Source organism: Erythrolamprus reginae, chromosome 3 (assembly GCF_031021105.1).
Source record: "Erythrolamprus reginae isolate rEryReg1 chromosome 3, rEryReg1.hap1, whole genome shotgun sequence".
NCBI classification, from domain to species: Eukaryota; Metazoa; Chordata; class Lepidosauria; order Squamata; family Dipsadidae; genus Erythrolamprus; species Erythrolamprus reginae.
In genome coordinates, this window is record NC_091952.1 from 141,623,614 (window position 1) to 141,645,920 (window position 22,307).

The window sequence follows — 22,307 nt, forward strand, 5'->3', positions numbered from 1 at the left end:
GCAGAAAAGGTCACTACCCTGCTATCCCCCTGGCCACAGGGTCTGTTATATGCCTTTCCCCCAACGAATCTCATCCAGAGACTAGTGGACAAAATACTAGAGGAGCGGGCGGAAGTGTTAATGGTGGCACCTCATTGGCCACACCGCCCATGGTTCTCAAACCTAGTAGCATTATCGGTATCCCCCCCATGGAGGATTCTGGATCAGGACATTTCTCTCAGCCAAGGGATCTTATGCCACCCAAATCCCCAGTGGCTCCAGTTAACCTGGAGAGGCACTTGAGAGGAACAGACTAAGAAACCACCAACTACCAGAAAAAGTCATTGCCACCATGCAAGCCGCCTGTCGTCCGTCAACATCCAAAATATACCAGGCGATGTGAATTCTGTGCCAAGCATCAGATCAACTCTAGAGAGGCATTGGTGATTCCAGTCTTGGAGTTCTTACAGGCAGGGATTGAACGGGGTTTGGTCCCAAACACTTTAAGGAGACAGGTGGCAGCTCTTTCGACTATTATTCGGGTGGCAGAGGCTCACTCGTTGTCCCACCATCCATGGGTGAAGGATTTCCTCCAGGGTGCCTCTAACAAACATTCCCCGCCAATCCATAGGTTCCCAACATGGGACCTCTCACTCGTCCTACGGGCACTCACGGGGCCTCCGTTTGAGCCCCTGAGATCGATTTCACTTCGGCTCCTATCCATTAAGACGGCTTTCCTCATGGCAATAACATTGGCTCGCAGAGTATCCAAACTATCGGCACTGTCTGTTCGTCCGGACCTTTGTGTTTTTCATCCGGATAGTCATTTTACAATTGGACCCTTCCTTTATACCAAAGGTGAATACTACCTTTCATAGAAAACAAGAACTTGTGCTCCCTGACCTTTGCACTCATGGCAACCATCCAACAGAGCTCAGGTGTCACAAGATTGACGTCAGACGAGCGTTGAAGATCTACATTAGGAGGACTGAACCGTTTAGGAAGTCTGGAACGTTCATCTCGTTTTCGCAGCATAAGATGGGGCTTGGAGTGTCATCACAATTCATCAGTTGTTGGCTTCATGACTGTATTAACAAGGCTTACATGGCAAGCACTTGATCCCCGCCGCTGGGTGTGACAGCTCACTCGACCTAGAGTGCGGCCACATCGGCAGCATGGTCAACACAAGCGTTCATCAAGGACATTTGTCGAGCAGCGACCTGGTCGGCCCCGTCCACATTCATTCGTCATTATAAACTGGACTCTTTCACTTCGGTGGAAGCAGTATTTGGGAGATGAGTCTTACAATGGGTGTGCCCTTCTCCAGCGACCCTGACGCAGCCTTCTCCCACCCATAGGACTTGATCTTTGGTATATCCCATGTTGGACTCTCCTTCCAAGTGCAGTGGAGAAGAACCATTGAACCTACCTGAACGGTCTTCTCGATGCACTAGAAGGAGAGTCCAAACCCACCCGGCATTGTTCTGGTTCAGGGACGCCGGAGTATTTGGGATCACTTAAGTTATATGTTCTTTGTTATTGTTGGAAATAAATTCTAGTTATCATTATATTGTCTTCGTTTTTAAAACTGAACTCATGGGGGCTACCAGGGGGCGGTGCCTAGCTAATATGTTAATTTAAACTCAGTCTCTACCAATAGGATTGGTGAATTACCCATCTTGGACTTTCCTTCCAGTGCATCGAGAAGACCGTTCAGGTAGGTTCAATGGTTCTTTTCTGAGGTTTTTTTAGGTTTTTCTTTATTTTGATAATATTGCACAAGTTCTATAGAATGTTCTTTGTAATGGAAGAAAAGAAGCCACCACTGAATGATTAATAGAAAAAGAAAAAGAAAATTTTAATATGTTTTACTTTAAGCATGGTTTTAGTGTTTGTACTTATGTATTGTTTTTTTTAAATTCTATGTTGGAGAAAAATAAAATTTCTATTTGAAAAAATAGATATTTTTTTGGGGGGGGAAGAGAATGCACTCATCCTCACCCTTTGCCAGACACTTTAAAAAATAAATTGGAATGTATAGTTCAGTGACAGGGAACCTTTTTGGCAATAGAAATGAATCTTCTCCTGTATATCAATTGAATTTATGTTTATATAGAGATTTCCTTTTATTCTGTATACCTTCCCCTCACTTTCCTTACATTTAAAACTCAATAAACTTTTTTTTTAAAAAAAGAAATGAATCTTCTCCTATCACATGTATCTGTATAAATATTTGAAACCCAAATAGCCAGCTGGTGTTTGGGTTTCCAGAACACGCATGCATGATGTTCGTGTGCACTGGAGTACCAGAAACCTGAAGAGCAGCTGGCCAACATATGCATGCCCCTTATTTTGTCATTTTTCGAACCATTCTCAGACCACTCTTCGGCCTGTTTTGGGGACTAACATAGTCCCTAAGAGTACAGTAATCCCTCGCTACTTCACGGTTCATCTTTCACGGATTCGCTATTTCACGGGTTTTCAAAGGGGGCTTAAATCCATTAAATCCATTGAAAATTTTAAATCCGTTAAAATTCTTCTACAGTACTACTGTACTCTATTAAAGAAACTGGTAGGATATCACATGTAGTTCCAGCTAAGAAACATTATAGAATGACTGTCTAATGCAAAGGGTGGGTTTTAAAAGTCCAAATGTACTCGTTAAATACATAAAAATATATCTTTCCTCTACTTCACGGAAATTCAATTTTCACGGGTGGTCTTGGAATGCATTCCCCATGAAAAACGAGGGATCACTGTAATGTGCAAAAGAATCCCATAAAGTCAGACTTCGTTTAATCACAAAACTAAAAATATACTTTGTTCCTTGTCTGTTTTTACCTCTCAAGCACACTGCTTTTTAAGATAAATTTGTAGGGAAGAGCTGACGACAACCTAAGTCGGTCCTTCTCAACTTTACCAAGTTTAAGATGGGTGAATTTCCAGTACTCCCCAATCGGCATGCTCTGGGCACTGTACAAAAAAGCATGCTGGCTAGGGAATTCTGGGAGTTGAAGTCCAACTATTTTAAAGTTGTTAAGGTTGAAAAGCAATCTGCTGAGCATCCACATCATAAATATTTTGAAGTATTTTGAAATATTGTAGTAAAAATGAGAAAATGAAACATGTCAGTCACATGCTTCTTCCATTGGTGAAATGTCAAACCAATCTTTGGGTTTCAAATATTTATACAGGTACATGTGATAAGAGAAGATTCATTTCTTTTTTTAAAAGGAAGTTTATTGAGTTTTAAATGTAAGGGAAGTGGGGGAGGGGAAAACTGTGAGGGAAAGGTATACACAATAAAAGGAAATCTCTATATAAACATAAATTCAATTGATATACAGGAGAAGATTCATTTCTATTGCCAAGAATGATATTGCACTAAGAGATATTGCACTAGTGTTTTATTATACACACTCAAATCTTGGTACCTTCCTGCATAGGTTGGCAAAGTTTTGCTAATTAGACATTAAATGCATTGTAATTTTCTGCCATTATCTTCTATTACACTTTTTAGGGTGCAGAAGTCCTAGGAATTGGTCTAGGAATTATAAATTGACTATCGCCACTTCCTATAAAGAAAACTTGATCAAAATGTATTACCGATGGCATATTACCCCAATCAAGTTAACTAAATCAAATAACAAACTCTCTCCAAATTGTTGGAAATGCCAACGAGAATTGGGCACCTACTTCCACTTATGGTGGCAATGTACCAAAGCTAATTTATTTTGGAATAAGATCGGAATTTGGATCGATGAAATGTTAAATTTATCACTTGACAAAACTCCTGAATGCTTTCTATTGGGCATAATCAGACAAAATCTACCGAAATCCCAAGTACACCTAATCATTCATTTAACAACCGCAGCTAGACTCTCATATGCGCAGTGGTGGAAGAACGAAGAAGTACCCCCAAATGAAGTAATAATTAAAAAAATATTATACTGTGCAGAAATGTCAAAATTGACTTCACAAGTTAGAAATGAATCCTCGGCTACGTTCAACGAGTGTTGGGACCCTTTTTATAACTGGCTAGGAAGCAAAAGCGAGAACAATAGGCTATAAGATTGTGATTTTTGACACCACTTCGAACTGTTACAAATCTGGTATAAACCATTTTATTATCTCATAAAATAGCACGAGACGTTATATATATTTAGATATGAAGATTTATTAATATCTGTTAACTTCTCCGCAATGTGTTTATTTCAACTCTGGCATTGAACCCTTCTGATACAATCCTCGAAACATGGTAATGAGCACATACAATTGGACCCAATTTTCGTTCTCAATACAACTCCCCTGTTTACTCGCCGACACTTTTACTCGTTTTGTCTATAGGTTTTTCTTTTGTTTTTCTTTTTTTTCTTTTTCTGTACTGTTTGTTCTTATGTTTCGAATTGTACCATATGTCGTATTATATGATGTAAATGTTTTCATTTTAATAATAAAATAATTTTAAAAAATTTAAAAAAAATAAAAAATAAAAAATAAAAGGAAATCTCTATATAAACATAAATTCAATTGATATACAGGAGAAGATTCATTTCTATTGCCAAGAATGATATTGCACTAAGAGATATTGCACTAGTGTTTTATTATACACACTCAAATCTTGGTACCTTCCTGCATAGGTTGGCAAAGTTTTGCTAATTAGACATTAAATGCATTGTAATTTTCTGCCATTATCTTCTATTACACTTTTTAGGGTGCAGAAGTCCTATATGGAGGGGATGCATTTGTGCCAGATGATCCCAGTCTGAAAAATGGCTTTTATATGTCTCCTTGTGTCTTAGGTATGTATACTATATTAATTATTATTATTATTTATTAGATTTGTATGCCGCCCATCTCCAAGGACTCGGAGCAGCTCACAACAAAATTAATGCCATTGGCACTACTTTTTAACCATATTCAAAACTTCGATCTTACTAGACTAAACTAAAGGAGTAAGGTGAAGACAAGGTGCTAAAAAGTGATTAAATTAAAATGGTAAAGTAATTAAATTAGTGGATCAGAGAAATACAGTACAGTGATCCCTCTATTATCGCGAGGGTTCCGTTCCAAGACCCCTCGCGATAATCGATTTTTCGCGATGTAGGGTTGCGGAAGTAAAAACACCATCTGCGCATGCGCGCCCTTTTTTTCCTTCTATGGCCGCGCATGCGTAGATGGTGGAGTTTGCGTTCCCCGCCGCCCACGCAAAGGGGAAACCCGATTCGGCTCCTCGCTGCTGCTACGCTACCGAGCAGATCAGCTGCTGGGCGGCCGAAGGAACCTTCCCTGGGTCTTCCCCCTCTTGCTGGCGGGCGGGCGAGCGGCGGGCATCAGCGAGGAGCCGGGGTTTCCCCTTTGCGTGGGCGGCCGGGAAGACCCAGGTTGGGGGTTCGGGGGGGTGCTGGGAAGCCCCCCCAGGCCGGCTGCGACCTTTTAAAACAGCCGCGCCGCTTCCCAGCTGAGTCCTGAAGCCAAACGCCAAAGGCGAACTTCCGCGTTTGGCTTCAGGACTCAGCTGGGAAGCGGCGCGGCTGTTTTAAAAGGTCGCAGCCGGCCTGGGGGGCTTGCTGGGGGGCTTCCTTCCTCTCCTACAGCGAAGACAGGCGGCACCTTCCCGAAGCACTCAGCTAAGCTGTTGGGGGAAGGGCTGGCCATTTGCCGCCTCTCTCCGCTGTAGGAGAGGCAGGCGCAACCAAAGCAATGTTCCAAAGCGGTCTCCGGGAAGCGACCGAGGGAAAGGCAGTCGTCTGCTTTTCCTTCAGCTTGAAAGAGGAGGCAAATGCCCCGCCTTCCCCCAGCCGGTTAACTTGAAGCGCTTGGTTAACTGGCTGGGGGAAGGCAGGGCAGTTGCCGCTTCTTTAGAGCTGAAGGAAAGGCAGGCGACTGCCTTTCCCTTGGTCGCTTCCCGGAGACCGCTTTGGAACATCGCTTTGGGAGAGGGGGCAACTGCTCCCGGTTAAGAAGCAAGAATCCACCCCCTAGCCAAATGGCTTTTTTCCTGTTTAGCACGGCGTTCGAGCGCTTCAAGTCAACCGGCTGGGGGAAGGCGGGGCATTTGCCTCCTCTTTCAAGCTGAAGGAAAAGCAGACGACTGCCTTTCCCTCGGTCGCTTCCCGGAGACCGCTTTGGAACATTGCTTTGGTTGCGCCTGCCTCTCCTACAGCGGAGAGAGGCGGCAAATGGCCCAGCCCTTCCCCCAGCAGCTTCACCGAGCGCTTCGGGAAGGTGCCGCCTGTCTTTGCTGTAAGAAAGGCAGGCGCATCCAAAGCATGCGGGGAAGCGGCTGGTGGAAGGGCTGGCCATTTGCCGCTTCTCTCCGCTGCAGGAGAGGCAGGAGCAACCAAAGCAATGTTCCAAAGCGGTCTCCGGGAAGCGACCGAGGGAAAGGCAGTCGTCTGCTTTTCCTTCAGCTTGAAAGAGGAGGCAAATGCCCCGCCTTCCCCCAGCCGGTTAACTTGAAGCGCTCGGTTAACTGGCTGGGGGAAGGCAGGGCAGTTGCCGCTTCTTTAGAGCTGAAGGAAAGGCAGGCGACTGCCTTTCCCTTGGTCGCTTCCCGGAGACCGCTTTGGAACATCGCTTTGGGAGAGGGGGCAACTGCTCCCGGTTAAGAAGCAAGAATCCACCCCCTAACCAAACGGCTTTTTTCCTGTTTAGCACGGCGTTCGAGCGCTAAACAGGAAAAAAGCCGTTTGGCTAGGGGGTGGGTTCTTGCTTTTAATCGGGCAGTTGCCCCCTCTCCCAGAGCGATATCCTTAGCGGTCTCCAGGCTGCGACCTTTTAAAACAGCCGCGCCGCTTCCCAGCTGAGTCCTGAAGCCAAACGCGGAAGTTCGCCTTTGGCGTTTGGCTTCAGGACTCAGCTGGGAAGCGGCGCGGCTGTTTTAAAAAGGTCACAGCCGGCCTGGGGGGCTTCCCAGCACCCCCCCGAACCCGGGTTGGGGGTTCGGGGGGGTGCTGAGAAGCCCCCCAGGCCGGCTGCGACCTTTTAAAACAGCCGCGCCGCTTCCCAGCTGAGTCCTGAAGCCAAACACGGAAGTGGTTTGTTTTTTTAATTAATATTTTTTTAAACATCGCGATATAGCGTTTCGCGAAGATCGAGATCGCGAAACTCGAGGGATCACTGTACTTGGATTTCAGTAAAGCATTTGACACATTCCATAGCCTACTTTACTTACTTACTAAATTTATTGGCCACCCATCTTACCACAGGGTAACTCTGTTTGTGTGTGTGTGTGTGTGTGTGTGTGTGTGTGTGTGTGTGTGTGTGTGTGTGTGTGTGACATGTTTTTGCTGAATTTGAAAATTAAGGGAGACTAGGATAGATCTACTTCAGACTTATTTTGGCCTCATCAGCTAGCCATACCCCCACTGGGACTTGAACTTGCAATCTTTGCCTTGTAAGGCAGAGAATTAACTCTAGGCTACAGTATCCAATCCCTTCAGCTCTGTACCAGGGAAGGGTTACATGTTTTTTGTGTCAAATCACCCTGGTATATTGAAGGAACATCACAGCTCCTTTTTTGCCTCTCGGACCAACCCAGGGCCATTTTTTTAAATGATTTTTTTCTTTAACATCCATAAGTGCTTGGTCAACAGTGTATTGCCAGTGTGCCAGTGAACAGCCACTATGAGTCTTCAGAAAGGGGCGGCATATAAATCTAATAAATAAACAAACAAACAAACAGGGTCAATATACTTTATTTATTGTATTTATTATTTATTTATTCATTGGATTTGTATGCCGCCCCTCTCCAAGGACTCGGGGCGGCTCACAACAAATCAAAAACAATATACCATATACATATCTAAAAAATCAATTAATAAAACTAAAAAACTTTAAAAACACTAACAAGATTTAAAATCATTCATTCCATTCACACAATAAAACATACTACACTCGTCGGCCAGTGGGCTAAGGTCTAATGGCTTCAAGCCTGGTGGCATAAATAAGTCTTTAAGCTTTTTTGGAAGGCGGGGAGGGTGGGGGCAGTGCAAATCTCTGGGGGGAGCTGATTCCATAGGGCCGTTTAAGTGTACATAGTCGTAATTTTTCAACTTGCAACATTTGTGTTTGTTTGTTGGATTTGTATGCCACCCCTCCAAGGATTCAAGGCGACTCACAACATATCAAAAAAGACATATACAATCTAAATATCTAAAAAAATCCAATCAATATAACTAACTATTCTAAAAATCCTGGGACCTTAAAAATCATTCCCAGTCGAACAACAAGCATACATCACACTCATCAGCCAGAGGCTAGGGCCTAATGACCCCAAGTTTGGCGGCATAGATGGATTTTCAAGTTCTTACAGAAGGTGACAGGGGGCAGTACAAATCTCTGGGGGGATTCCAGAGAGCCGGAGCCCCCACAGAGAAGGCTCTTCCCCTAGGCCCCGCCAAGCAGCATTGTCTATTTGACAGGACCTGGAGAAGGCCAATCTGTGGGACTTAACTGGTCGCTGGGACTCATATGGCAGGAGGCAGTCCCGCAAGTAATCTGGTCCGATGCCATGTAGGGCTTTATAGGTCATAACCAACACTTTGAATTGCGTCCGGAAACCAATCAGCAGCCGATGCATTCCACGGAGTGCTGGAGAAACATGGACATGCCTTGGAAGGCTCCCAACTGCTCATGCGACTGCATTCTGCATTATTTGAAGTTTCTGAACACTCTTCAAAGGTAATCCCATGTAGAGAGCATTGCAGTAGTCAAACCTCGAGGTGATAAGGGTATATGAGTGACTGTGTATACAGACTCCCTGTCCAAATAGGGCCGCAACTGGTGCACCAGGCAAACCTGGGCAAACGCACACACCCCACTACAGCCAAAAGATGTTAGAAAGTCAGCTGTGGATTGAGGAGGACGCCCAAGTTGTGGATTGAGGAGGATGCCCAAAAGTCCCCCTCCCCCAGTGTGATGGATGGACAGATGGATGGAGGTGTCCTTGGGAAGCAGAACCCACAGCCACTCCGTCTTATCGGGATTGAGTCTGTGTCTGTTAATGCTCATCCAGGCCCTAACAGCCTCCAGACACCAGCACATTACTTCCACTGTTTAACTGAGTGGACAAGGGGTGGAAATGTATAGCTGAGTATCATCAGCATACTGATGCAATATGTTCTATTATATTTTAGTATACATAATACTATTTTCCCAATTTCTATTTTCTACCTCTTTTTCTAACACTTAATAAAATAACCACATTAAAAAATATTCTATATCTATTCATCATCTCTTTTCCTTTTTAGAATTTCAACTGTTACTAACTTTTTGATGAATCTTTCCTGCTTCTCTGGTATCTTTTTTAAAAATAATTTTTATTGATTTTTATAATATAAAAATACACACAACACGAAACAGTGCACAGTGAATTGTGCTCCCGCCACCCAACAACATACATTCAGTCCCTCCACCAAATGAGGGTGTACTAATTTTTTACAACGAGGAACATCAACATACTATATCTGCAAAGTGTAGAGTGATTCCAATTTGTTCTTTATGGCTTGGTCTCAAATTCTACTAGCCATAAAACCTCTGACCCTGTCCCATCTTGCCATCAGTTCTTCCACTTTATTTTCATCAATCATATTCATTTTAATGTCCATAATTTCAAATTGAATGTGTTCCACCATGTACCAACACCAGTTTTGTAACATCCATTTTGTTGTATCCTTCCAACCTAAAACTGTTACCTCTTGGATGCTTTCTATAGCTGCTTCTTTAATTTCTCTAAACTAGCCCATATTCCTCCTCGTTATTAGTACTGCCACCTCCTTTGTAATCACCCATTTTATATTCAGCATCCTATTAATCTCATCTTGCATCTCTTTCTAAAATTTCTGTACTACCGGACACTCCCAAAACATATGCATTGTTGTGGTTAGCTCTGGCCCAGCTCCTGCCCCAAGGAATGTGCAGGTGGATGTGGGGGAGACATCCACATGCCGCAGGCCTGTTTTGCTCCCAGTAGAATCTGCCGACGAAGCCTCCTCTGACCAAGGAAGCGTGAGTGACGGGGAAGAGGGGAGTTTGGCAGACAGCCCAGGAGGAGATCAATCATCTGTATCATCCCTGGATTCTGAACAAGAATTAATGACATGTCCACGCATGTGTAGAGTGATGCCTAGGAGACAACAACTGAAGAATTATTACAAGAGAAAATGAGGCCACCTATGGTTGGGTGGGGCTGCTGTAATTAGTGCTACAGATAAAAATGCAGCATGGTGTTTTAGCCTCATGGCAGTTTATCTGATTCATTGTTTCGTCAAGATCGTGGTTTTTGTGCTGTTCAAGATTGTGTGTGAACTCTCTGGACTTTAGAATTGGACTCAATTTCCCAGTTATTGTGTGAGCAATTGGATTGCATTTAACCTGTGCCTTGTGTGCACCAGAAAATCCCTTTGACATTTAAAAAGGGAGCTGTTTCTGTTTTTCTGTTTATAAAAACTTTTGGGTTTTCCTTTTATCGTGTGGTGTGTGTCTTCCTGGACTAATTACTCTGTAATTACGGGCAGTTGAAACACGCCGGCGGAACATGCATAAACAACCCTCTCTCCTGACAGCCGTGCCACCAGACTGCCTTAGCATTCTTAGAAATGTGTCCCAGTTGTACAGGTGTATAATACCACTTATGTAATATTTTCCTTCTCGTTTCTCTAACCCTTGTATTCTTAATTTTCCTTATACTCTCCACTATTTTCTTCATCTATTCGAAGTTCACTTTGCCACCAACTAGTTAATCCTTGAATCACACACCCATCTAACTGCGTTAACATCCTGTATATATTACCTGCCTGTGACCTTATATTATTGTATTTATTTTTTAGAATTTTCTCTAATTCTGTCCCTTCTCTTAGTACTACTTCTTTATTCTCTCTTTCATTCAAATATGCATATAGTGCATTTGTCTGCAATAATCTCTGTTGCTCTAACTACCATTCTATACGAGTTCTGCTAACTCTTCCATCATTCTCATATAACTGTTCTATTCTTTCCTGCTTCTCTGGTATCTGTTGTGGTTGGCCCTGGGCCAGTTCCTGCTCCAAGGACTGTGGGTGCTGGTTTGGGAGAATCCTCACGTTATCAGAGACCGGTTTTGCTGCCAACAGCTTCGGACAGTGAGGATTTTGTGTCAAGGGCAGATTCTGGTAGTGAAGAAGGATCGGATGATGATGTAGTTACAGGCAGCCCACTAGCTAATGACCCCATTAGTGAATCATCATTAGATTCCGAAGTGGAGGGATTCATAGATGCTTGCAGGTGCAGGTTTGTGACAAGAAGGGAACAACTGCGCAAGTATTATAGAAGATAAGGGAGAATACCTATGGCTGGGCAATTAGGCTAATGAGGCTGCTGATAAATTGCCAACGTGGCTGAGAGTGTGGGTGGGAGATTATCCGTTTGGTGAGAGACGAGTGCTGTTTGACTTTTGGACTGCTCAAGGATTTACAAAGACTTTTTGACTATTTCACAGTTAAGTACAGTTTACAGTTCAAGTATTCTTGAAGGGAGGGTGGCTGTGATGTATTTACAGCTGCCTTTATCTGCTCTGCTTTTGTTTTTGCTTTTTCACAGCATTCCAGGCTTGTGGTTTGTGGTTTGTGGAAGAACACTTTGGCTGATTAAAGTGCGTGTAAATTCAAACACACAGTATGTGTGTTTGAATTTACACTTCACACTTAATTGGGGCTTCTAACATGAAGCCCGGCATAACAGTAGCTTGTAACTCTTTTTGTCGTATTTATTTAATCTTTTTAAAAAAGAGTTATTTATTTGGGTTTAAGTCTCTAATCTAGAAGTTGAAAATTATCTCATGTAGTTTCAATCCACTCCCCACAGTTGTCACAGCTTTGGTCTAGCCAAAATGGCCATCATTTCTGCTGCTGATCAGGAGGTTTTCTTTGGATCAAACGAGGAAATTGCTATTTCTTCACAATCTACAAAGCATCTCTCCTTTCTTCACCACCCCTTCAGGGTGACTTTGGCCTTGTAGGGTCTCCTGGCAAGAAGGTTTCAACTGGGTTTCATGGTGCTCACAGAGCTCCACTATCCCATAACTGTCCTGCTGTAATGCCAACTGCTCAAATCCTCTTTTGGCACTTGGTAAGATAGAACATTGTGGGATAAACAGTACCACCATCTTTACACAAAAGTGGGGGAAATATCCCAACCTATCGGAAGCAGCATCATAGAACACAAAATAGACTACTAGAAAATGGTAAGGGCAAATCACCAGGACCAGATAGATTCGCAGAGGACCACCCTGTGGTTCTGAAGGAAATGGCAGATGTGATCTTGGAACCATTGAACAAAAATTTTCAGACTCCTAAAACATCAGAGAATTATTACTGGAGTTGAAAAGAGCTGATGTGGTTCCAATCTTTTTTTTAAAGTGTGAGCCGGGGTGGATCTGGAAGCTACAGACCAGTCAACCTGATATCAGTACCTGGGAAAATCTTGGAAAGATAATAGAGCACACAGCTATTACTAGAAACCAACATGGCTCTGTTAAAAACAGATCATGCCAGACAAACCTTATTGCCACCTTTTAAAAAGTAACTAAATTAGAGGACCGAGGAAATGCTGTGGATGCAGTTTACTTAGACTTCAGTAAGGCATTTGACGAAGTAGGCTACAGTTTATATCCACCAGATAGATTCACAGCTCAGTGTAGATCTCACACTCAGTGTAGATCTCAGTGAAACTACATCTACACAGAGTTAAATGCAGTGGTATACCTCAAGGTTCTGTCTTGGGCCCAGCGCTCTTCAATATCTTCATAAATGACCTAGATGAAGGGATTGAAGAGGCAGTCATCAAATTTGCAGGAAACACGCATGGGGGGGGGAGAGATTGCTAACATTTCAGAAGATTCTTATGATTCAGCTGATAGAACTAAGCATAAGGCCTTAGCCATCCAGATGCAGTTCAGTTCAATACGAGTGTGCTACAACTGCCAAAAGCCTATGAGGTCCTGGGCTACATCAACATAGGGATGACATCAAGATCATGAGAAGAGATAGTACTGTTCTGTACTGCATTAGTGAGTCCACACTTGGAATGCTGCATCCAATTCTAGTCATCATATTATAAGAAAAGATGGTGAGTCCCTAGAAAAATTGCAGAGAAGGTTGGTGGTAAATAAAACTCTCCTCATCCGGGATTTGATCCTGGAGGAGGAGGCCACCTGGCATGTGTGACTGAAACCTGGCTGGGCCCAGAGGTAATTTGCCCAACCGGGTTTCAGGTATGGCATCAGCCTAGACTCCAGGGAAGGGGGGGGGAAGAGTGGCTATTATAGCCAGGGAGAGTCTTTGCCTGCATAGACTCGTTGCTCCAGAGATTGTGGGCTAGCGCAGGAGTTCATGGCCACCATGACAGCCATGGACCTGACTCAAGTAGTACAGGATCTGACTCATGAGGGGGGATACGCACCCGACATGGTATTCCTCTCTGAGCAATTGAGTAATAGTCTGAGACTAAGGGGTTTAGAAGTGTTGCCTTTGTCATGGTCAGACCATTTTCTACTGCGGCTTGACTTCCTGGCTCCAATCCTCCCCCACAGGGAGGCGGAACCGACTAGGTGGTTCCGCCCCAGAAGCCTGATGGACCCAGAGGGCTTTCAAAGGGCGCTTGGGGTTATACCAGATGCCCTCGTCCACAGTTCGACAGAGTCTCTTGCCGTGGCCTGGAATAAGGCTGCGATGGAGGCTCTTGACCGGATTGCACCGTTGCGGCCTCTCTGTGGCACTAGACCCCAGAGAGCTCCTTGATTTACTGAGCAGCTCCGGGAGTTGAAACGCCAGAAGAGACGTCTAGAGCAGTGATTTTCAACCTTTCTTTACATTTACAAAATCCTGGGGCACACCTCCAACCAAAATGACACTCTAAGACACTCTCCTCTCTTTTTCCATCCCTGTCTCCTCTCCCCCCTTGTGTGTGTGTGTGTGTGTGTGTGTGTACACACTTTTGAACCATTTCGAAAAACAGATTAGGGCTGGGGTGTTTTTCTCTGTTATTTTTGGGTGCTTTTTATCATATGCTTTAAATCAAGAGTCACCTCTCTCTCTCTCTTTTCTCTCATTCTCTACCTCAATCATTTTCGCATTCCACCTGTGGCACACATGCCATAAGTTCACCCTCATGGGCCTAGCCCAACAAAGAGAAAGAGTAGGAGTGACATGATAGCTGTCTTCTTGAGGGGCAGTCACAGGGAGAAGGAGTCAAATTATTCTCCAAAGCACCTGAGAGGAGGATAAGAAGCAAAGGGTGAAACTTGTTAAAGAGAGATCCAATTTGCCAATTGCATTGAGGAACATACTACCTGATATGTTATAGACATTAAAAACAGACTTCATGATCAGATGCTTAAAACTGAAACACTCTGAAGTGGGACTTGAAATTAAGTATTTATAGATGTTCTCTGGCCATTTATTTAATTTAAAAGTTTATCTCAGATCTTACAAATGGAGCTTTAAAAAGTAGTCTAAAATTCTACTCAGTTCTTAGTAGCTGAATTAGCCCTTCTCATTTCATATAAATTCAGATTAACTGATTTCTTAATATTGTATATTAATATTGTATTGCTTTCAGGAAACTGTAAGGACACCATGACATGTGTAAAAGAGGAGATTTTTGGACCAGTCATGTCTATTCTACCCTTTGACACAGAAGAAGAGGTCTTAGAGAGAGCCAACAATACCCGTTTTGGCCTGGCAGGAGGTGTCTTCACTAGGTACCATTGAGAAAGGGAATATATTTCAGAAGAGGGAGATGGTTGTGGCAAGTTGAGCTGCATATGCATAAGGCATTTATAACCTTATTAGATTGGAAGCAGAAAATATGTTTGGAGCAAAAAGCTTTTTGCTGCATAATTCTTCCATTTGATATAAACTGGGTGTTATCCTGCCTTGCTAAAATGGCAGACATTCTTAGTCATATCCTAGAGGTAATAAATGATGGACATTTGTACTAGGGAAATAAGAGTGAATTTAAATTATTCTGCCTTACAGAGATATCCAGCGTGCCCACAGAGTGGCAGCTGGTCTCCAGGCTGGTATGTGCTTCATCAACAACTATAATGTCAGTCCTGTGGAGCTTCCCTTTGGAGGATACAAGATGTCAGGTATTCTACTCAGCAACTTTGCTGTTTTAGCTATTTTGCTATTTTGGCTGTTGACAGCTCCTTGTAGGATACTTGGCAAAAGTTGAAGAATTACCCTAAAGTGGATTGTAAACTAAATTTCACATTCTCCAATGCACTTGCAAGGAGAGTCCAACGTGGATAATTCTCTAGTCTCATTGGAAGGGACTCAGTTTAATTTAAATATGAGACAGGCACCGCCCCTTAGCCCTCCAGTCTAAAAAACTCAGTCGCAGTAAAGGGATTCTGAGTTTTTCTCTCACACAACTTATGCCCCTTCGTATCGGACTATCAAAAGACCAACAAGGCAGGGGCTTTTATTTGATCATATTTCTGGTCCTGAAGTCCTCCGGTGGAGTCCGGCTCATTCTCAATTCATGCAAATTGAACCTCTATGTCATATACAGGAGGTTCAAAATGCATTCGCTCAAATCTATCCTCGATACAACACGAGGACTTCCTGACATCTATCGACCTAAAGGAGGCATACCTTCATGTGCCCATTTTTCCGCCCCACAGACAATTTCTAAGATTTTGCCTGGATGGGGGCCATTACCAGTACAAGGCAATGCCATTCGGACTATCCTCGGCTCAGAGGATGTTCACAAAGCTGTTGGGCGTCCTCACAGCCAACCTCAGGTTCCAATCTGTGCGCCTCATGGTGTACCTGGACAATATCATCGTGCTGTCCAGGACACCAGGCCAAAGCAAGTCGAGATCTACAGCTACCCATCAGGACTCTTCAAAACCATGGTTTCACCGTCAACTGGGAGAAGAGTCACCTGGTTCCAACAACACGTCTAGCGCACCTGGGCACGACCATAGACACACACCTGGGTATGGTCTTTTTGTCTCTGGATTGGCAAGCCAACATCAGAAAGCTATTGCGGTCATTAGAAAAACAACAGTATCCTCAACTAGCCTTTCTGTCCAAACTTCTGGGTACTCTGGTATCCTGCATAAACATTCTCCCATGGGCGTGTCACCATTTACGCCCTCTTCAGTGGTTCTTACTACCATTTCAGAACAGGAAATCCAGCCACACACACAGGAGAGTATCCTTCAGTGCAAGACTAAGGAGATCTCTAAAATGGTGGGCTTCTCCAGCAATAGAACGGGGTTCCTCCTTCCTGGGACGGAACCCGGTGACAATAACAACGGATGCCAGCTTAAGAGGATGGGGAGCCCACCTCTCTTCTCAAATGTCTCAGGGGCTATGGGAACCTCAAGACCTGCATGTCATAAACATCAACCTTCTGGAGCTCAAAGCAGTCTCACTAGCCCTCCACAGCTTCGCGCCCCGGATTCAAGGTCAGGATGTATTGATACTAACCAACAACGTAGCAACACGCTCCCACATCAATCGGCAGGGGGGAACAAGATCCCAAAGGTTGATGAGGGAGACGGAGTCGCTATTTCGGTGGGCAAAAGGCAACTTAGCCTCTCTGTCAGCAGAAAATATTTCGGGAATAGAAAATGTCTACTCGGATTGGCTGAGTCGTAGGACTCTGGACCCGGCAGAATGGCAACTGGACCCCGATATATTTCAGGAAATAATCGGGCGGTTTGGAACCCCAGTGATGGACCTATTTGCAACCTGCCACAACACGCAGCTCCCTCGCTTCATCTCCCGTTTTCCCTCTCTGGGAGCAGAGGGGGTGAACGCCCTACGTCTCCAGTGACCACCAGGACTTCTCTATGCCTTCCCACCCACCTGTATCCTTCAGAAGGTGATCAGGAAAATCCTGAAGGAAGAGGCGGAGGTTCTGCTAGTAGCTCCATACTGGCTGCGCCCCATTTGGTTCGCCGACTTGATGGACCTCTCGATAGCACCCTGCTGGAGGATTCCAGACCATCGATCTCTCTCAGTCAGGGATCCATGATACATCCCGAGCCACAGTGGTGGCAACTAACCGTGTGGCGCTTAAGCGGGACCGCCTGAGACGCCAGCTTTTACCAGATGCGGTCATAGACACTATGCAGGCTGCCCGCAGACCTTCCACCAAATGTGTCTATCAGGCTACGTGGTCAACCTTTTGCATTTTTGGTGGTCAACAAGAGGTGGACCCACAGAGGGTTTCACCTCTTATAGTATTAACATTCCTTCAAGCAGGCCTGGACAAAGGCCTTACTCCCAACATGCTACGGAGATATGTGGCAGCGCTATCTACCATAATTACTAAAGACCACTACCACCCTATTTCATGACATCCATGGACAGGGACTTTTTAAGAGGGGTTTCTAACATCAGACCTCCGACGGTTCATCAATACCCTTCATGGGATTTGACTCTGGTTTTGCAGGCTTTGACAGGCCCTCCATTTGAGCCAATACGATCAATTCCATTACGTTTCATGACAATTAAGACAGCTTTTCTGGTGGCTATTACCTCGGCCAGACGAGTTTTGGAAATATCAGCATTGTCGGTCAGGCAGGACCTTTGTCAGTTTCACCCGGACAGGGTTGTGCTAAGATTGGACCCCGCCTTTGTCCCAAAAATAAATTCCTTGTTCCACAGGGCGCAGGAAATTGTTTTACCGGACTTTTGTTCACATGGAACCCATCCCTCAGAGGTGAGGTGGCGTAGGATAGACGTGCGGAGAGCATTAAAGATCTACGTTCGCAGGACACAGCCCTTCAGATCGTCAGAAGCACTGTTTGTATCTTTTTCACCAGAGTCTCATCTCCAACTATCAGCCGCTGGCTGCAAGATTGTATAGCAGAGGCTTATAGGGCAGAAGGCCAACAGATCCCGGAGGGAATAACGGGACATTCTACCCGCAGCGCGGCCACTTCCACTGCATGGAGAACCCAGGCGTCTCTCCAGGATATTTGCAGGGTGGCCACCTGGACGGCCCCATCTACATTTATAAGACATTATCGGATTGATTCGTTTACCTCGTTAGAGGCAGCTTTTGGGAGACACGTTCTACAAAGGGTGTGTTCATCACCAACATCCCTGGTCCAGCCTTCTCCCTCCCTATGATAAAGCTTAGGTATATCCCACGTTGGACTCTCCTTGCAAGTGCATTGGAGAAGGACCGTTGAACTTACCTGAACGGTCTTCTTGATGCACTGCAAGTAGAGTCCAATCCCACCCAGCTTAGAGGCCAGGGCTACTGTTGTTGTGTTTTAGAACTGTTAAGTTCACTTAGTTATGGTTGTTCAATAAAAAGGTTATCCTTATTTAACTGCTCCTTCGTTTATTAGACTGGAGGGCTAAGGGGCAGTGCCTGTCTCATATTTAAATTAAACCCAGTCCCTTCCAAAGAGACTAGAGAATTACCCACATTGGACTCTTCTTGCAGTTCAACGGTCCATTTCAGTGAACACAATTAAAGCAGCAGAACTTTTACAGTTTACAGTAGAAGTGATAGCTAGATTTATTTATTTATTTATTTTATTTATTTATTTATTAAATTTGTATGCCGCCCCTCTCCGTAGACTTGGGGCAGCTCACAGCAATAATAAACACAATGTAAAATACAAATCTAATGTTTAAAAAACTAAAAAATAAAATAAAAAACATACACACAACATACCATACACAAATTATATAGGCCTGGGGAAGATGTCTCAATTCCCCCATGCCTGATGGCAGAGGTGGGTCTTAAGCAGTTTACGAAATGCAAGGAGGTTGGGGGCAATCCTAATCTCTGGGGGGAGCTGGTTCCAGAGGGTCGGGGCCGCCACAGAGAAGGCTCTTCCCCTGGGTCTTGCCAGCCGACATTGTTTAGTCGATGGGACCCGGAAAAGGCCAACTCTGTGGGACCTAACTGGTTCCGGAGATATTCTGGTCCGATGCCATGAAGGGCTTTATAGGTCATAACCAACACTTTGAATTGTGACCGGAAATTGATCGGCAACCAATGCAGACTGCGGAGTGCTGGTGAAATATGGGCATAGGGAAGACCATGATTGCTCTCGCAGCTGCATTCTCCACGATCTGAAGTTTCTGAACATTTTTCAAATGTAGCCCCATGTAGAGAGCATTACAGTAGTCAAGCCTCAAGGTGATGAGGGCATGAGTGACTGTGAGCAGTGACTCCCGGTCCAGATAGGGCCGCAACTGGTGCACCAGGCGAACCTGGTCAAACGCCCCCCTCGCCACAGCCGAAAGATGGTTCTCTAATGTAAGCTGTGGATTGAGGAGGATGCCCAAGTTGCGGACCCTCTCTGAGGGGGTCAGTAATTCCCCCCCCCCCAGGGTAATGGATGGACAGATGGGATTATCCTTGGGAGGCAAAACCCACAGCCACTCTGTCTTATCAGGGTTCAGTTTGAGTCTGTTGACACCCATCCAGAGAGCCTCCAGGCACCGGCACATCACTTCCACTGCTTCGTTGACTGGACATGGGGTGGAGATGTACAACTGGGTATCATCAGCGTTCTGATGATACCTCACCCCATGCCCCTGGATGATCTCGCCCAGCGGTTTCATGTAGATATTAAATAGCAGGGGGAAGAGGACTGACACCTGAGGCAGCCCACAAGGAAGAAGCCTAGAGATCGACCTCTGACCCCCCACTAACACCAACTGCGACCGACCAGAGAGGTAGGAGGAGAACCACTGAAGGACAGTGCCTCCCACTCCCAACCCCTCTAGCTGGCACAGAAGGATACCATGGTCGATGGTATCGAAAGCCGCTGAGAGGTCAAGAAGCACAAGGACAGAGGATAAACCCCTGTCCCGGGCCTGCCAGATATCATCCATCAATGCAACCAAAGTAGTTTCCATGCTGTAGCCGGGCCTGAATCCAGACTGCTGAGGGCCTAAATAATCAGCTTCTTCCAAGGACCGCTGGAGCTGGAGCACCACCACCTTCTCAACAACCTTCCCCATAAAGGGAAGGTTGGAGACTGGACGATAGTTGTTGAGAATGGCTGGGTCCAGGGAAGGCTTCTTGAGGAGGGGGCGCACAAGTGCCTCCTTGTAAGGAGCCGGAAAGGACCTCCTCCCCAAAGAAGCATTGACAATCTCCTGGACCCAACTCCGTGTCACCTCCCTGCTGGCCGAAACCAGCCAGGAGGGACACGGATCAAGTAAACAGGTGGCGGAACTCGCAGCTCCAATGGCCATGTCCACTTCATCAGGTGTCACCAGATCAAACTCTTCCCAGACAGATGGACAAGTACGGGCCCCAGTCACCTCGACTGACTCATTGTCAGTCGACTCTGTTATCCATTCGGAGTCGAGGTCCGCGCAGATCTGAGCAACTTTATCAGCGAAAAATGTGTTAAAGTCCTCGGCACTACTCTGCAAGGGCTCCCCAACTCCCCCCGGTTAAGAAGGGAGCAGGTCACCCTAAACACCACTTTATAAGTCTTAATATGAGCTCTTACAAGTGTTCGATCAGATTCGGACTTACTCTTCCTCCATCGCTTCTCTAGACATCTCTTCTGGCGTTTCAATTCCCCAAGCTCCTCGTTGAACCATGGAGCTCTATGGGTCTAGTGCCGCGGGGAGGTCGCAACGGCGCAATCCAGTCAAGAGCCTCCACTGCAGCCTTGTTCCAGGCCTCAGCAAGAGACTCTGCCGAACTGTGGACGAGTGCATCTGGAATAACCCCAAGCGCCCTCTGAAAGCCCTCTGGGTCCATCAGGCCTCTCGGGCAGAACCACCTTGTCGGTTCCGCCTCCCTGCGGGGAAGGATTGGAGCCAGGAAGTTAAGCCGCAGTAGAAATTGGTCTGACCTGATTTGCCATTGATTTGTTCCTTTCTCATGATACTTTCACCTTCTTTCTGAAAACTGTTTTCATTTCAAAAAGAAGTTGGATTTACTACATTCTTATGCAAACCTATTTTAAGGAGGAGGATACAAATCCATTTAGTAAGGATAACTTCTACATACACATACAGGCTGTAAAGGAACAAAGGAAAATGTGTATGTGGCATTTTAAATTAAAACAGATAAGGAAAACTGGTATTAATGTTTGATTTGTAAATTATAGACTCATAGCTGCTGAGTTGATGAAGAAAAATACTTGATTTGTACATGAAGTATTTGTCATTTATAATTAGGAATTTAATGAGTCAGTTTTGCTCACTTCTGGAATGAGACTATTAAGTTTGCTTCAACAGATTCCTCATTCACTGATGCATTGTTTGCAAATTTTTAGAGCAGATTGTTACAATTTTTTAAATTTATTTGTCTTTTCAGGGTTTGGACGAGAGAATGGCAAAGCAGCAATTGAATATTATTCCCAGCTGAAGACAATCTTTGTGGAAATGGGAAATGTAGAATCAGTGTTCTAATGGCTCTAGTCTAGTTGCTTCTGGTTAGCATGGAGATGCTATTGTAAACAGAAGCTGGAAATGATCTTTGCAGCATTTGATGACATCATTTTCCCTACAACTACTTTGAATTCCATTGTTTCTTTTTCCTTTCTTCTCTTGAAAGTACATAATGGAGAAAACGATCACTGGCCATAAAAAAAATTTTTGCAACCAGTCCCAAATAATTCCTTGACACTTCTTGCTAGGTTTTCTGACCTAAGCATAATAGAACAAAGTCTCAGCATCATATGATAAATGTCTGATCTTGTGATAACTTATATTTCCCAATCTATTAATCTCAGTTGTCACTACCCAAAACCAATAACTAAATATCTGCACAAAGGAGGTTGATTGTATTTCAACTGTCTTTTCCAGGCAGGCTGTTTATATAATGCGATTTGAGCAAATAAAGGTTCTGGTACTGAGCACTGAATGCATAAAATTACATGAGAAACACAAGTATTCTAGCTGTTCTCAATGTTAGGATGGCTTATGCTTTAAGGGATAGGAGAATTGAATAGGAAATTGATTAAGCACAGCAGCATTTTGTTAAAATAGCATTACAAACAGGTAATTCTTTCAAAAATGGCTGGAATGATTCTCTTTACAGGAACAAAATCTGTAATTCCTCAATAAAAATAAGATTTCATGTTCTATATTCTTTTCTTACTAATTATGCAAATATAGGACTGTTGATTCCAGGAGAATGCAAATGACATTTTTCTCCAGATTTGTAAAAATCAAAAACTATTGGAGGAGAGGGTCAGAAATCAGATTTCTTTTCCTAAGTGGGAAACAGTTTCATAATTCCCTTAAAAGGTTTAATATATGGATTTATTTAAGCATTGCAAGACCTGCTAATTTCTGAATAAATAACTATTTTAATATTAGTACAACTGTAGT

At 44.3% G+C, this 22,307-nt stretch overlaps 1 protein-coding gene across 5 annotated transcripts in view; it reads left to right on the forward strand.

The window, feature by feature from the left end:
• The window catches only part of ALDH9A1 (aldehyde dehydrogenase 9 family member A1), a 211,455-nt gene extending 189,395 nt beyond the window's left edge, over positions 1 to 22,060 (forward strand). For 3 of the 5 annotated variants that reach the window (XM_070746878.1, XM_070746879.1, XM_070746877.1), the window contains exons 9-12: positions 4,694 to 4,781; positions 14,578 to 14,719; positions 14,997 to 15,109; positions 21,289 to 22,060. In XM_070746878.1, the coding sequence (XP_070602979.1) occupies positions 4,694 to 4,781; positions 14,578 to 14,719; positions 14,997 to 15,109; positions 21,289 to 21,383 (438 nt within the window). In that variant the 3' untranslated portion in view covers positions 21,384 to 22,060. The remainder of the gene's footprint in view (positions 1 to 4,693; positions 4,782 to 14,577; positions 14,720 to 14,996; positions 15,110 to 21,288) is intronic. The other 2 variants (XM_070746881.1, XM_070746880.1) reach the window with 1 other exon arrangement.
• Positions 22,061 to 22,307: the final 247 nt, after the last annotated feature.